This window comes from Ochlerotatus camptorhynchus, unplaced genomic scaffold (assembly GCF_037179485.1).
Source record: "Ochlerotatus camptorhynchus isolate MF236.1 unplaced genomic scaffold, CSIRO-AGI_Acam_v1.1 ptg000598l, whole genome shotgun sequence".
Classification (NCBI taxonomy): Eukaryota; Metazoa; Arthropoda; class Insecta; order Diptera; family Culicidae; genus Ochlerotatus; species Ochlerotatus camptorhynchus.
The window spans coordinates 920,606-938,287 of record NW_027041078.1 but is presented as its reverse complement, the minus strand read 5'-3'; the positions used below and the strand labels follow the sequence as shown (position 1 = coordinate 938,287).

The 17,682-nt window shown below is 38.3% G+C and overlaps 1 protein-coding gene across 1 annotated transcript; it reads left to right on the top strand.

Moving 5' to 3' along the window:
- Window positions 1–7,338: 7,338 nt before the first annotated feature.
- Window positions 7,339–16,569, top strand: lace. Its single transcript, XM_065237205.1, has 7 exons — window positions 7,339–7,736; window positions 8,016–8,201; window positions 8,261–8,415; window positions 8,483–8,628; window positions 15,077–15,621; window positions 15,682–15,944; window positions 16,008–16,569. The coding sequence occupies exons 1-7, from the start codon at window positions 7,623–7,625 to the stop codon at window positions 16,222–16,224; spliced, it is 1,626 nt and encodes a 541-aa protein (XP_065093277.1). The 5' UTR covers window positions 7,339–7,622; the 3' UTR covers window positions 16,225–16,569.
- The last annotated feature ends 1,113 nt before the right edge of the window (window positions 16,570–17,682 follow it).

The window sequence follows — 17,682 nt, the reverse complement described above, 5'->3', positions numbered from 1 at the left end:
GATAGATGTCAGAGCTTATCTAGATTCTGTGAATCCTTCGATGCGCAATTTTTGGGATTCAGGGATGTAGTTCTACCACCAGACGATAGGGGTTGTCGCTATAGTTAGCTTTGTTTGCATGCTAGCATTCAAATTAGCAGCTTTTGCTACCCATGGTGATTCATTAGCGTTTCCAGTTGTGCAATGTGCCGGTAAGTGCATCGATCAGGAACGTGTACGATACGTAACAAATGACAAATCGATCTGGGCATAATATGGTCAATATACGCGTATGACACATATACAGATTTACACAGACGCATGCAACTATTATTTACCCTCATATGTAACGGACAAAGGCGCTAAATAGCGAATGCGAAGCTTTAAAAGGGACAACAGAGAGGAGTAATTAGTAAGCGATTTTGTATCTAGCTCAGTCTCTGCGTTTATTGTTGTTAGTCAGCTGAACATAAATAAATACTTTTAATTTTGATTACGATATTTATCTTTGGTCGGAACTATCGTCAAACTTCAGCTAGTCCATTTGAATTCTTTGACCACCGTCGAGCAACAATACCCGGGTAGAGGCGAATAGAGCAACATCTTATTGTGTTATTGGTAAATTGTGGGCTCTAACAAGTTCTGGCTTGACCCTCTCCGCTTTTCATGAAACTTTGCATAATTGTTCGCTGTGGAAAATCATTTAAATTTATGCTGGGACTTAGCTATTTTGAATATCAGCTCTTTTTTTTCAAAATGGGGTATTCTCTTTATTTTTTTCTATGTTTTCCAAAAACGACTCTTTAAATCGAAATTACATCTGAGAAACATTTGTAGGAATAGATAGATGGCCATTTCAGAAAAAAAAATCAACTAACGATACAGGCAATATACTAAGGCGTAAAGAATAGAGTACACAAATTCAAGCTACTGTGTCATAGTGCAGTGTCGCTCGTAAAGTAGTTAATTAATCATATCGGACAGTTTTTGGCTTTGATATCAATTAATAACTCCCTCTCCTTGGCTAGGTTTTGCACCTTACTGTTGGTGGGCGGACTTAATTTCATGCTTTATAGTGGAGTGTTGGAGACGGTAGGTTTATGGCCAGCGTTGTTTGCTCATGCCGCGATAGAATGGCGCCATGGGCAGGCGATGGGGATTACTAAGCTTCCCCACTCTGATAAACCTCTGCATGAGAGAACCAAAGATCTAGTCTAGCAGTGATAGTATCACACTTGTTACTCCTTTGTTTGAGAGCCGCGTTGTAGTACGCTTACGTATAGGCACTGACGTTGGGTGCGATACTGGCGGGTTTTGCTGCAAATCACTCTTATTTTTTTTTACGCAGATAGATTTATTTGGGTTTGCAAGAGAATTAAGCTATTGAAATATTACAGAAGGTGCCCAACTGTGCTCCTTCTTTTTGCGTGACAAGCTTTCATTGTTGTTTTTTTATTGAAGTATAACTCAGGGAACAATGTTGAACACCATTTTTGTACATGGTATTGTAACTAATCTTATATGTGCTTCATTTTGATTTGGGATAATTATTTGAACTATGGCTCGAGATTTACACTGTGGCGTGCTTCTATTGTGAAATAATCACTCATACGTATTTTTGTGGTGTGACTTAGTGGAAGCGTGTGAGCATAGTTGGAGCATATACCCTATATAATTTAAAAATCAGCTAGGAAACTAACTTCAAAGTGAAGCATTTTAGTCACTGGATGGTATCACTTGGGTCGAACTAAGATATAATAAACAGGTATAGGTCAAAATCACAAGTACTTGGAACACGTTTAATTTTAGATTAAAGCACAAGTGCAGGTACTTAATAAAGCATGGGTTATGATTGACTAGGTGAATTAGAAATTCAATCATTTATTTATTAAATTAGACTAATGAGATATCATAATCATCTAATGAACTTAAATAAGAAACTTTAAAAAGTCTAATAACATTAAGTAGATTAACAAAAGAATTAGGATGCGGGGAGTCCGCTGAGGGAGGCAACGAACCTCTAAAGTTGTAGAATAAATCTTCCTATTTAGTCTTGAACTTCAATAAGAAAACGCACGCAGACCAATAGCATTAAGCAGATTTACAAAAAGAGGAATAGTTTAGGAAATAAGTAAAAGTAGAGGTATGTGACAATTGACAGCGTTTAATATTTTGTAGGTATTGTTTTCCCCTGAGTTTATTGTACTCGATTACTATATTTTTCTCTCAATACGCGAAATCTCTGATATATGAGAGCCACATGTGAAAAGGGCATACAAGTTTTTTGTAAACAAACCTGTGTAGACCCTCTTCTCGCCAACCGAGGGTTGCCAACGCAAACTAACAACATTATCGGGAAGGGGAAACCGAAGGCGATGTTTATGGCTTGCGTTGGTGTCATATGGGTGACGAGAAAAGGGCATAAGAATGTTTGCTTACAAAAAGCTTGTATACCCTTTTCACATGTTGTTCTTGATATGCGGTTAAAGCATTTGAGTTAACTTATTTCTTAGTGTTCAAGTACTTACATTTGTAAACAGCAGTCAATGTTAATCTATAAACTAAACACTACGTGACTGTAAAATCGATCTTTCCTTATGTGGTATTGATGCATGTTTAACATTTAGCGGCTGTCGGATTCAACGCGCCTACGTCTACGGAGCTTACGCAGAAGTGATACGCATTTCGGTAGAGCTTGTCAAACGCTTTTGAGCTTATGTAGTATAGAATTTGTTCGGCACGGTCGCGAAATCTTGAAATGATTGATACGTTTTTTAAATTAACTAATTTGATACAAAGCTCAGTAGTAAATAAGTAGAATATCTAGGGAGGAAACCAAAATTAATCAACTTGCCAACATAGGCTATCACATTTATTTTGGTGGCACTCTTCAAATGATAATCAGCCGGTTTTTCTCGCTTCGGTTGTCTCGCACGGCTCTCGGAATTCGCGCGGTTTTCGTAACTTACATAATTTGGATATTTCGTTCGAAACGGATTTACTTATTCAAACGGTTTACTACGCGGATGTATATTTTTCCATAACTATCTTGAAACAATACACACGGAATCCAGTGTTCAAGCTGCCAACATAGGCTAGTCTTTCTGTCAAAGATAGAAGCAAAATTTATTCAAATGGGTCAAGTCTTGAAAACTAAGCTGTCACGCAGCTCCAGCTTGATACCCAATAAAAAAATCATCGAGGAACATGAGCATGGATTATCCACAGACAAACAGACATAACTCTTGCAAGTTGTTCATCGAACAAGCATTTAACGGACAATTTAAAAGTATCGTACCTGGGGCGCGCATAGTCAATTCCCTTGCGTTTGACGTTTACACACTACTGCCATCTGTTCAGCGTATTTAGTGCCCACCACAGTATACTCAACAGATGGCGGTAATGTTTTAGCGACGATGTTTTACAGCGTGAGAAATATTCAATGTATTATGTCTGTGGATTATCGTTCAAAAAAATCTCTTGAAATTACACAAGCAGTGCGAAAAAAATATATTTGGCCTGGATACAGCAGACATTAGCAAAGTAGAGGCATACGAAGAGATGATTGTGCAGCTAAAGGAGAAATTCAATTTCCCTACAACTGACAGAAAAGATCAGATAACAGTATTATCAGCATTGCCAAAGTCTTGGTCCGTGAATAAAGTCATAGCAGAATTCAACGCACCAACGTACATGGTGAGGCAGGTGAAGAGCCTTATTAATGAGCAGGGTATTCTAAGTACACCCAACAAAAGAAGTGAGCATGAGGTCAACGATGATACAAAAAAAAAGTAGCGGCAAAAAGGTATTCTAATTCAGAAGATGAACCTAAAATATTTAAATTTATTGGAAAAAGGAAAAAAATAGCATGTATGAAAATTGGTTTAAAACATTGAAAATATATAAATAAAAGATAAATGAAAAATCTTGTCTTTTTTCTCTCACATATTATCAGATTTTGCCAGAATAAGATAATGGTATATTTTTGACAAGGTCTACATGTCCAGAAAGTTTTATTGAACTCTGAGAAGGTGTTGCCAATTCCGAATACGATTTGGTGAGAAATGCATCATGAGCCCTTTTCATATGAAATTCTCGATTATTCAAAGTGAACTTAAGTGCTAATTAGACAAAATTGAATCGCAAATTGAGCTTCATTGGATTCTGAGATGATTTTGAGCTTCACTGTCCAAGTAACCAAAAGTTCTGATAAAAGGCTATTTGTGCAGCTTGGTTGAAGGTGGCCTATAGAATTCTAAGGAGCCTCATTTTTAAGTAGTTATAAGAACTTGAAAGTTCCGGTACCATAATTGAAGAGCATTCTAAGCAGCTTCTGACGGAACTTGAACGGAAATTTTAGAAAATAAATTGAAAAAAAAGTTTTTTGTCCTCTACACCAATTCTATATTTAGTTCGCACCGAGGGGCACGCAATACAATGAACCGGTGCGTTGAAGTTAAAATGCAATCAAAAGTACTTAAAGTAATTAATGTGTTTTGAAGTAGTACTGTCTGTAATTAAAATTATCTATCGGTAATTAATGTAATTAAAAGTATTGAAAATGTAATTGATGTACTTTAATTACGAAATTACGACTGTAATGAATGGAATTAAAAAGCAGTTAATGTTCTACATTGTGTAATTCATGTAATTAAAGCAGTAGTTAGTGAAAATAATTTAATTACAGCCGTTGCCTGCGTTGGAGTTAAAGGTTATTGCGTGCCTCTATGTTCGCACTTTTATGAAAGTTATTTCTAAAGGCAGGTATTAATGTGTATTGATTTATCAAGCATTAGCAGTAGAGAATTGGAGCTGTTTGAAGTATTAAACCCAGTCGTTCTGCGTGAGAGCCCCAGCACTAACCGCTTCGTCATCTAAGATATATTATAGTGAGCTGTTGTCCCGCCTACTGTTGGAGTTTTCAGTGCCAGCTGACTGACTTGAATACAAAACACAACACCTTGATGAATTTTAAATTGGTGCTTGCCCGCATGGTATTCCAACACACTTGTGGCGCAGTGGTTAGCAATCGTAGATCGCATGCCGAATACACGGGTTCGAATCCACTACATAAATATAAGAATTGTGATTTATTAAGCCACTGATCATTTCATATTGACGTACATTAAATTTTGTTACTAATAAAGACTTGTGCGGATTGCTTCCTGTGGCTTGAAAGTTCTGTCGGAACTTTATTTGAACTTTATGGAACTTGAAAGTTCTGTCGGGACATTATTCGAACTTTATGGAACTTGAAAGTTCTGTTGGAACTTTATTTGAACTTTATGGAACTTGAAGGTTCAGTCAGAGCTTTATTTGAACTTTATGGAACTTGGGTGGTTTAGTTTTGTGAGAAAATGGCAAATTAAAAAAATCAGTTCAGACATGAAAAAGTTTTTGTTAGAAAAAAATTTTCCATTAAAAGTGCCCATCTCGCGAATAACTATCTTGAGACAAAATTTCATCCAAATTAAACTTGGCCATTTATTTTGATCGACTCCAAATTTTAAAAATCGATTTTTTCAATGTAGGTCTCTAATGGAATTTTTTTTCAGTACTTTTTTTCGATAATTTGGACAATTTCCTAAAAGTCATCCATACAACACATTTTTCCATAATATTTTTTTTTAAATCGATAAAAAAAAAGATTGGCTTTTCTCAAAGGTTAGTCTAGATACATTTTGGAAAAAAAAACTAAGTATATGCAAAGTGGCTATAGATACTATAGATTCCATAGATAAGCGGAGGAAAAGTATAATGTAGCCAAACGAACTGTCAGCTAGTGTAGCCAAACGAGCAAGACGTCATCATGGTGTTGTTTGAAGGAGAAGTATTGTAATATTATGAGCACAAAACGCGTTCCACATTCCGATTTATTACGCTGACAACGGAAGAAGGAAAGATAAAGCAAACCATTCCTCGATACATTGTTGCAAAGATTTGCTTTGCACTTCATTTTGAACTTTTACGCACGAAACAAAACAAAATTGCACAACGAAAAGCTCTATGATGGCACGAACTTTTTTCACGGATGCCAGTAAGATCATTTATTTTTCATGATCGCCAAAACAACATTTTGTGCCTCCGCTTATCTATGGAATCTATAGTATCTATTGGCAAATCAAAGTTGCCACTCGTGGAGAATAGACGAACTATGAAAGTGATGATGGTTTCAAAATTTTCCACGGACAGGTATACGAGTGCAATCTTAAAATGCTTTTATTTTGAAAACTGAGAATTTAAATCTGGTTGTTGCTACAGTTGTAGAAAAGCTGAAATCTATGCATACACCTAAAAATCTGAAAAGAAATTATTTTTTCTATATTATATATCTATTGAGTAGTCCTTAAGTTTTCTACTAACGTATCACTAACCAGATTTAAATAAAATGCTCCATTTGCAAAATAAAGGCATTTTAAGATTGAACTCGTATACCTCACCGTGTAAAATTTTGAAACCATCATCACTTACATAGTTCATCTATTCTCCACGAGTGCCAACTTTGATTTGCCAATAAAAGTGGCTTAAACGCTGTCCAGGCTGAGCAGTTATAACATGTTATTAAGGTTGTCAAACAACACAGAAACCACCATCAAGATAGAGCTATAACATGTTTTAACTCTGTAGTCTAAACGCACTATTATTTAGTCAAGGTCCACACATCCAGAAAGATCCATTGAAATCTGAGAGGGTGCTGCCAGCTCCGAATACGGTTTGGCGCGAAATGCGTCAATATAGTGATGGAGTAATACACGACATGCACTAAACTAAGGACACGGGATATCAATATCAATAGATCAAAATTGCAGTGGTTTGATGTCCCGAACAGAGGAAAAAACATATACGAATGATAACCCAAATGATAGAACCACAGACAAACAGACATAGCTCAGGGAATATTTATCACTGTAAAACACCGTGTCTAAAACACTATCGCCATCTGTTATCGTGGGAAGCATGCTCAAAAGACGGCGATAGTGTTTAAACGCCATGGTACTTAACAATGAGCGCCACAGGTGGTGATGCTACCAACCAACGAATCTTTATATTGACCATTAATTGCTTATTCGATGCTGTTATATAAATGATTTGGATGACACCCCGAACACACGTCGTTAAGCAAAATAACAATACAATTTTTATTAGGGTCATGCGTATAATTGGGATTCCACTGTATACCTAGTCGAAACGAAGCTTTCCGGCCACCACAAACACAAATGCAGCATCAACTCGACGAAGCGCGTGTATCGGTCGTTTTTATGTTTACAGTTCAGTATGGCTGAATATCAAATTCATGCATGTATTTTAGCTGTTACTACGGCATGAAGATGTGTTGGCAGACGACCACCAGGCGGCACATGACTGATATATAACTGTCAAATTCGGTTAGTGCGGCAGAAACTGAGAGCTCGTGCGTACCTTCCGCACCGGGAATCCTTGGGCCTGCCTGTCGTGTGCGTGTGTGTCCGTTTATCTATCGTGGTTTTGACTTTTCATTAGCATATATCGATTTTGTGTGGATCAGTGGTGCGCGAGTGGCGGAGCAGAGAAAATCTGTGGCAGTAATTTTTTAGAAAGTTTGCTTTTCTTCGGGTACGACTCAAAACGGGGCACTGCGGATAGGTGTGTTTTCTACCGTAGGCATGTCAGGACTTAAGGAAAACGGCCACGCCTTGCACAATGGCATGATGAATGGCCATCACACCATTCGGCCCCGATTCCCGGAGCATCAGCAAACCAATGGCAAGAGCATCTCGGTGAGAAGTGACTACTTTTCCTTTCCCATCGTTAGTATGAGTCATTAGACGTGTGTAAACCATTGATAGTGGTATCGCCTGATACCACAAAAATGGATGAGTGAAGTAGCGACAAGAGTGTGTCCAGAATTAATTAATGCATCACACACGCCCTTGGCTATGGAATTTTGACCTAATGGGCAAAAAATAAATGGCTTCTCTTTTTTGTATGTGTCTTCCATTCGTGTCACCTGCCTTCCCCCTTGTGCGGTTTGCGCGGTTCCAATTTCCTGTCTGTAGAATGGCTTCAGCAAATACCAGCTCGAACCACAGCCGATGAACAAGGAGTACCAGAAATCATCGTACGAGCAGGTGCCACTCCACACTGCCTGCTTCACCTACCTGGGTTTCTATCTGCTGATGATACTCGGTTACATAAATCAGTTATTCTTCACCCCGAAAGTGGCAACCGAGAAGCATCGAGACGTGAGTTAATTGAAGTGACCGAATCTAATTGAACAACTTATAGAATTTCCATTTTTTAGGGTTACGTTCCACTGTATGATGCATTCGAGAAGTTCTATCTTAGATACGTCTATCGACGGGTGAAAGATTGTTGGAACAGACCCATCTGTAGTGTTCCAGGTGCGGAGCTTACGCTTAAGGACAGAGTCACGAAAGACTACGGTTGGTCGTTCGAGTAAGTGCTGTTTGTTACCAAGCAGGTGATAATTTGCACTGGCATAATGGTGATTTTTTTTTTGCAGATTCACCGGTACTGAGACGCGATGTCTAAATCTGGGATCATACAACTATCTCGGTTTTGCCCAGAACGAGGGGCCATGCGCAGATGAAGCGGAAGAATCAATCAAATCATATGGGCTGGCGGCTTGCAGCTCGCGGCGGGAAATTGGTAATGTAGCCATTCTAGAAAACTACGTACTAGCTGTTCTAATTAGTTGGTAGTTGACATGCAAATGGGTTTCCTGAATGTTTCGAGATCCTTGGATAAACAGTTTTCATGCGGGGGCTTCCATGTGTGAAGCGTAGCGTATCAAATGTAACAATGTAGTGGAATGTGGTGCGAGCTTATGAGATAGCAAAATTACGTTTCATCAGCTGATAACGATTCTGGTGCCATTCTCGGTGAATAATGTGTACATACACGTGTGACGTGTTGACATTGTAACACTTGTACCGTTGTCGTAGAAAATTGACTCATCATTTGTTGTGTGAGGAATTCCAGGGGCATCCACTAATGCTATGTATGACTGTATGCTGATCTTTACTTTTTATTTAAAGCAGCTTGCCGGTAGTATTGTGAGATTGATTGATTGGGAAAATTATTCCAGACCATTCTTTTAATTTGTTTGTCTTGGAGATCTTCAATTTTTAAGTTCAAATTCGCTCAAATTTATCCCGGAATATTACAAATTTTTACGAGATCGAGATTTTCAGTCTGCATGCAAACTTTTCAATGTCCCCGATCTTTCCATCTTGGAAAACTTTCCTCGTTCCAGAATAATGAGATTTTCTCTTAGACTGCTATCTAGAAAAGCTGTGTAGGTCCTAGAGTTTTGAGGTGTTGCAAAAGTTTCTTTATCCGAGAACTAAAACTAAAATTGATTGTTTAAAAATTGTTAAAATTGATCTTACTCCAAAAATTTTAACATATTTCTCTGTGCCTCAATCCGTTCTAATTAGCAATTCGCGATTTGACTCTAAAATAATCTTAGTAAATTGTTTGTTGTCATAAATCGTGTCAGAAAAATGAGTACAGAGTGAGGAAATGGGCAATGCACTTGCTTATTGAATTAATAAAATCATTATTTGCTTACCTAATAATAAATAATTAAACAAAGTAGAATTTTTCGAGATCAAATTTAGGTAATCCTTCAACCATTATTTGTTTTATTTTAAAGGACCATGAAACATTTTCACTTGATGATTTGTGATTGTGAGTTTATGAAAGTTCTCGAAGTGGGTCACTGTCAACGAAATATTGGAACCATTTTTTGTCACTATTTGGTCAGTTTTTTCGTTATTTTAATCACTAAAGTCACTACTATTATATTACATATCAACTACCAGTCATGGTATAACCGAAGTTTATAAAACGTGTGTAGCGTACGGTTTATGTAGAAACCAAAATGGAAATTTAAAAAAAGATGCACTTATCGACTGGATAAGTAGATTCATAAGCACCCTCCTGTCACATTTTTTTTCGCCTCTACTATACAGGGTAACTGGTAATTCCTGGGGGGGGGGCGTGCTGTCAAATCAGCCTACTGATCATTCTTGTATGAAACTGGTTCCAAACGTAAACAAACGCTGTAGGTTTCTTATGGCTTGTTTACGTTTGGAACCAGTTATGCGAGGTAGGCGACGATTGTTCGTATTTGATAGCCACCTCCCTCCCTTGGGTAATTCGTGTTACGCCCGAAAGGAGGGAAGGTTGACCACATTTGCAACAACAAATTGTATGGCAAGGTAGGTCGAAAAATCATTCCTTACCGAGTTATTGATCCATTTATTTTACATTGCCGAGCAACACTACCACTCGGGCACTCGCGAATATTACCAAAGCCCACCAGGGAGTAAGCATTACTAGGCTACTATGATCAATCTTTGTTTACTAACCACTATTCACTATAGCCACAGGCTTACTTTCGGATGAATTTGATCAGGTTCTAACCGTTTAATGTTACATTTTTGATTGCTTATGAATAACCGGCACTTTGGCACTTTGAATCAGTAGAAAATTAATTGCTCAATAACTCGGTAAGGGATGATTTTTCGACCTACCTTGCCAGGCAATTTTTTGCTGCAAATGTGGTCTACTTTCACCTCCTTTCAGGTTTTACACGAATTACCAGTAGTCTTAAAAAAAAACAAAACATTTAATTCAATAGTTGAAGATGCTAATTTCAAATAACAGACTGTAGTGGCAATTTTTATACGATAGATGGAGTAGATGAAAGCATAGAGTTGATAGTTCCGTTAGAGTACGGCAGTGTGAAGATTATATATAGATATTAGAATAGCGAACTAGGACAACTTTTAAGGAAGGTACAAATCGGTTTTTCATCTCTCTTTACCAAACTCCTCGTTGACTTCACGTAGAAGTAATACTAAAAACATATAGTCAAAGTAACATAACTGTGGATGGGAGCATACCATCAATTACTGTCAATGGTCGAAAGGTACAGTAGCAACACCTACCCCACCCGTGTCCCCTCGAGATCGTCAAGTCGACGATGACAGGAGCACATATCGTGGTAGGGGTAAACAATAGTTGCAATTTCCAAACCTACGACTGGATGCCTTCCTTCAAATAACAATTGAAGTGCGGTAAAAATCGGTAGAACTGTTTCAAACACACAGTTGGTACTTGAACGGGTCGGTTTTCATCTCTTTTTGCCAGTGGTGGCGGGGGGGGGGGGGACACCCCTCACCATCCCTCTCCAAAGGGGGAGTTTGGTAAAGAGAGATGAAAAAACCGATTTGTACCTTCCTTAAAAGTTGTCCTAGTTCGCTATTCTAATATCTATATACAATCTTCACACTGCCGTACTCTAACGGAACTATCAACTCTATGCTTTCATCTACTCCATCTATCGTATAAAAATTACCACTATAGTCTGTTATTTGAAATTAGCATCTTCAACTATGTAAATCGTTGACTTCACGTAGAAGTAATACTAAAAACATATAGTCAAAGTATTTAATTCAATTTAATTGACTAATCGTTAAACATCAACATAAATAAAACAAGCTTAATGTACCGGTGATTGTTTGAACAGAACATGGGTAGGAGCTCGTACTTTTAGTAAAGTGGTAGAAAACTCTTCTTCATTAATTAATTTTTGAAAAGTGTAAGGCAGTAATTATGTTTGATGTTTTTTGCAATATAATTTAAGGTTGTATTCTCTTCGAGGCACCAACTGTGCAGATAATTTTTCGTATGCTCAAATTCCATTCGCGGTATGTTTAAGGCATCTTACAGAATGCAAAGGGATAAATTGTGTTTAAATGTTCGACACGTAAATATTTGGAAGCCATGAGTCTGAAAGTATTTCCATCTTCTAGATATCGACAATATAATGTTGTTTGTTCTGTTGAGATCTTGATTTTTATATGTTCAAGATTGTTTAAAAAAAAAGTAGAAGGGTCTGTGCCCAGGGGCACGAACGGAAGCTTAACGTAGGACCGCTAGTGGACGGAACAAATGTGAACATTTAGTTCTTTTAATTGATCAATCATCAATTATTTTAACTCTTTCCGTTTTTTATTTGTAAGCGTACAAATTTGTAGTATTTATTTAAAAGAGAAAGTTGATAAAGAGAATCCAAGGGACTGTCAACTTGAGTATTTTCGATTCATCTACCCGACTTTAAAAGGTGTATTTTGAATTTATTGTTATTTATGATTTTTTAAGTTTTGTGCATTTTGGTATTAAAGTGTATTCAATTCACCCCTCACAGGATTTTCTTCCGACTGATATGAATGGGGCGGGGCGGGGACTTCGAGAGATTGAACTCGTGAGAGCTAATTTTCTCACAAATTTGATTTAATTGGCTTACTGGGGACTGAATATACACCCAAGGAGAATTATTCCCACTTCTCTCAAATTCTATATGGATTTTTAACACTTCCTACCAGCGTGTTCTGGAAAATGGTCGGACGATGATTAATCTCACCAATACATTCGGGCCTACAATTCCACACCTTCTATAGAGACCAGGTTGAGCCTTGATAGCTAGCTGCTTGCGGCTACTGATGACCTTGACAAATCTCCAAATAATACTCTTAACAAATTTATGGTGGTCCTGAAAAGGACCGTTTTGTAGTGATGGTTGAGCAATGCTGAGCTGGGCACGACGAGCTACTGATTCAGATCCTAGCCTAGCGGTGGGACTTCTTCCTCCTTCTCTATGGTTGCTCATATGAGCTCTGCAGCTCGCTGCTTGCAGGCAGCCTTTCATTGTTGTTGTTGAAAGCACTCCTGCTGGACACCACCACTTGCGTCGATTGAATGAGCACCGTTCAGTGGGACCGCATCGAATTCGATTTTTAAGTCTGTGTTAGGGAATTCGCTGTTTTCAGACATTCGGTGATAATTTTGATCACCATTGCAACAGTTTGACATTTGGTATTTTTCAATAGTGACCTATTGAAAATTAACTAAGTGTTCATTTTAGCACATTGGTAGATAAATTTCCAATCGTTTGGCTTGTTTAGAATTAAAATCTATCTGCTATTGGTCGAAACCTGACCTCTTTTCGTAATGCTGTGCATTTTGGTTTTTTTGAAATTGCGTGGATTCTATAGATCCTGTGGAGATCTATCTAGCCCTGATACTCTTTAATAAATTTTTGGTGACCCTGAAAAGGACCGTTTTGTAGTGATGGTTGAGTAATTCTGAGCTGGGTGTTCAACACGGATGAGGCTGTCGAGCTGTATGTCGTTTGAAGCGAGGAAGACACGCTTGGCATAGATGACTGACCCGCAGCGACTCACGAAGAGCTACTGATTCCGATCCATAGCATAGCGGTGCAGCTTTTTCCTCCTTTGATGGTTGCTTATGTGGGCTCTGCAGCTCGCTGCTTGCAGGCAGCCTTTCGTTTTTACTGGAGAACAATTTTCAACGCCACACGCCGAAAGCGCTGCTACTGCTGCTACTAATTTCGACGACCGAACACCACCACACAGTGGTGTGGTCGCTCCCAACTGTGGTTCTGAGTATGGCGATGAGTGTGCAAAATATTACGCAATTCCATCCTCCCTATTCGCACGCGCCCGAGGATCGGAGACGAATGCCACTTCGACTTGTTTCGTCTACTTACTACTCTCTGACGACTGTGCTGGGGAAGCAGCATATGCATGTAGGTAATTGGTGGATTTGTTAGTTAATTCGACGCTTTTGGACAATGCTGGACATTTACCAGTTTTTCAATAGTTTCTTGTTGAAAATCAACATTCGGAAGCATTGTTATCGATGCGTAGCCATATTTCTGATCGATTGGTGATAAAATTATTAAAATTGGACCAGGGGCAGCTGAGTTATTAACGTTCAAAATCTTTCTTAATTTGTTACATGTTCCATTTTCGGTTTTCACAAAGTGTACCCCTATATAAAAATCAAAGACGTAGTCCTACGTCAAAAAAACAATAGTTCAAAACATACAAATTTTTCATACTAAACCCTAAATCTTCAGAAATTTTTAGCTTGCGGGGGACCGGGAAAACCATCATGGATAACCGGGAATTCAGAAATTTATATTCAGTGGCCACCCTGTTTACTGACTTATAGTATGCTCAGACAACAGAGTTAGTTGTCAAATAATTGCAACACAGAAACCTCCATCAAGATGGCGCTATAGCATGTTATAACTCTGAATAAGGCATTACTAGCTATTGATTTAAATAAAATAGGAAGAGATAATGATATAAATTGTTTTCGGGAATTGGGGAGAGTTTGATCGAAACCCAGCATGAAATGTGGGACGGAAATTAAAGGTTCTTTTTTTTTTGTTTTTTTTAAACGGCGCCGCAGGAAAAAAAAAAGGTTCTTTTTTTCCTTGATTTGTTCTCCGTCAATCTTATTTTCCGTATTGACTACCAGCGAGGCAGCTCCCACACCTGGATGCTACCTATCGACCCATCAACTCATGGAAGGCGTGATCAGAGATTTCAGGGATTGAACCCAGGCCCTTTGGGTGAGAGGCAATCACGCTTACAACAACACCACTGGCGCCACTTAGAAAAGCTTCTTCATAAAAACTGCAAAATAGTAATGCAAATCATAATTTTGGGACAAACGGTAAAATTACCATAGTTCCATACGAACTTCCGTTAGAATTTATGAAGAAAAAATTTAAATGAATATGAATTAACAGAATATGAAAAAAAGTGTTATTTAAACTGCACTAGAAAATTAAAATGTGATCAGTATAATATCTGCAATGTTCCATTAATAGTTGAAACATTTTCAATCAAAGTAAATGTACACTTAGTGTAACTTAGTGTTTTCTAGCACTTTCAGCAATTTTTTTATTGACCACATTAGAAACCTAGGGTTATGACCCCAATATCGGCATAACTGGCCCTAATATTGGGCCCATACATAAAATTCGAATTAAGGCATTTTTTTGGCAATTTTAACTATTTATTTGTATTGTTCAGATGACGCATTTGTCTATAAGCAAAATTGAAAAACAAGAGATTTTTATCGATGGGCCCAATCTCTAGATCCATAGGCCAACATTAGCACCATTCCCCCTACATCATTTGAGCATTCTCTGCAACAGCGCCGAGCCCGTTGTCCTAATTCTTTGCGTCTAACCGTTTCTCGAAAACAGGCACCAACCCGTTGCATATGGAGCTGGAACAGCTGACGGCCCGGTTCCTCGGCGTTGAGGATGCCATTGTGTTCGGTATGGGCTTCGCCACCAACTCGCTCAACATTCCCACACTAATCTCGCCCGGCTGTCTGGTGGTGAGTGACGAGAAGAACCACGCTTCGATCATTCTAGGCCTGCGGCTGTCCGGTGCCGTTACGAAAGTGTTCAACCACAACAGTATGAAGGATTTGGAACGTGTTCTGCAGGAATCGATTTCCACCGGTCAGCCCAAGACGGGCAAACCGTGGAAAAAGATCCTGATCATCGTCGAAGGTGTGTTCAGTATGGAGGGATCGATCGTCAAATTGCCGGAGATCGTAGCACTGAAAAAAAAGTACAAAGCTTACATTTACCTGGATGAGGCCCACAGCATTGGGGCCACTGGTCCATCGGGACGTGGTGTCCTCGATTTCTACGACGTTGATCCCAATGATATTGACATTCTCATGGGTACATTCACCAAAAGTTTCGGTTCTGCAGGAGGTTACATCGCTGGTAACAAAGTATGTTGATCAAATTTCTGACCTGGGAATGGCCTTTTTTAACTCTATCTTTGGTTGCAGAAATTGATTAATTTCCTACGAGTAAACAGCCACGCGCACTGCTATGCTAGTTCAATGTCTCCGCCAGTCACACAGCAGATTCTCACCTCTATGAAGATCATCATGGGACTTGATGGAACTAAAGAAGGGAGCAAGCGTATCGACCAACTAGCCCGAAATACCAGATATTTCAGAAAGCGACTCGCACAGATCGGGGTCATTACCTACGGACATGAAGATTCTCCCGTTGTTCCGATGTTGGTGTATCTTTTCTCCAAAATTGGGTAAGTTTCTGCTTCCAGTTTTCCTGTGCAAACCAAGTTCCTTTACCTGTACATCTCCAACAGTGCGGTCGTTCGTACGTTAACTTCGCGTAACATTGCCGTCGTGGGAGTTGGTTTCCCGGCCACGCCTATCATGGAGGGACGGATTCGCTTCTGCCTGTCCGCGGCACACACCAAAGAACAACTAGACTACGCCCTGTCGGTGATCGACGAGATTGGCGAAACGCTTGGACTCAAGTACTCGCGAAAGCCACGGGATACCAGGCAGATAGAATATTAGATTGTTTGCATTGGCAAACGCTGAACGAAGTGAAGATAAAACCACACGGACAAACACGCATGCATCCATAAATTTAACATAAGATAGAAAGCAAAAGTATGCCTTATTATGGATAGATGAAACCGGACAAATCCACATTTTAGCGACGACTATGTTGCCGCATTTATTTGAGGAAATTTCATTAATTGTGTATTATTATTATTTATGAGAGGTTTTTTTTAATCGTGGTACTTTTTGTTGAAAGTTATTTTTCCCGTTACATTCAATAACATTTATTGTAAGATGCATTAAAGTTGAAGTTGTGAAACAATACAAATCGCTACCAGCTTTGTAATAATAGTAAAACGTATGTCTGTCAATAATTTCCGAAAAGAATCCTTAAATTCCAAAATCCTATTTCGCTATTACTATTATTTCGTAATAACAAGCTCGTGATACTAGCAGTGACAGTGAGATTTTGGACTGAAGAATTGTCAAAAGACATGTATACTTATCTGGAAGATTTTGTAGTCTGACTCTCGAGTTTGTTTAATAAAAATTTATTCATCGTTATTTCTAAATTTGTTTTCAATATGAAAAAAAGAGAGTACGGCAGCATAAAAATTAGTTGAAAATGAGCGAAGGGCCATTAATGCGACAGTATATGAGTAAGTAAGCGCACACTTTTTTGCCTGTAGATCTGAAGACATACTTCAATCTCCGCGTACATCGTACGGGTTAGGCAAAAAAGTGTGCGTTTGACTTGTACTGTCGCATTAATGGCCCTTCGCTCATTTTCAACTAATTTTTATACTGCCGTACTCTCTCTTTTCATACTGCCGTACTTCTCTCTTCTAAGACCTAAGAAGCTAATAAATTATCACACTAAAGTTTCATGTTAGATAGCATTTCCAACCAACTCTGCACATTGTAGTCGAAATACCTACGTATTTGTCATAGATACTAAAATTAATTAAGTGGAATTAAATTGAAGATGTTTTATTTAAGCATTCCGCTAACAACCCAATTTCATTACTTCAAAACTTTCTTAATTAATTCAGGAATGTCGTAAAATTACATATAACCAAAAATACCAATATTTTTTTTATTGTGTGTTTGTCTAATAACACAATAGTGCCAATTAAAGTGATAATTTTAAACGAAATTGGACACAACATAAAAAATCGAATTACCTATATTGAATATGTAATTTTGAACTAAACTGTTCTCAATCTTCAACTAAACCATGGCCCACTTAGTAATGGAACAAACTTTTTTTTTTGTTATTACAGCGCTCCTAGTGGACGTTTTCGGAAGCTTTTGAAGTCTATTTGTTAACAATAACAGTATATTTTTTCAGTTCATAAAACGCTTTTGGAGATAGTCACCATGCAAGAGGAGAACAGTTACTTGGAAAATCCATCGTGGTCCGCGTCCAAGCTGGCTAAAGTGCTGAATTTTCCTATAAACACCGTATGG

What these genes read in the sequence shown, in the direction of transcription:
- lace (XM_065237205.1), top strand. Translation starts at nt 7,623, where the DNA reads ATGTCAGGACTTAAGGAAAACGGCCACGCCTTGCACAATGGCATGATG. An exon ending in CAACCGAGAAGCATCGAGAC is followed by an intron (nt 8,202 to 8,260) that starts GTGAGTTAATTG and finishes TCCATTTTTTAG; the next exon opens with GGTTACGTTCCACTGTATGA. An exon ending in TATCTTTTCTCCAAAATTGG is followed by an intron (nt 15,945 to 16,007) that starts GTAAGTTTCTGC and finishes CATCTCCAACAG; the next exon opens with TGCGGTCGTTCGTACGTTAA.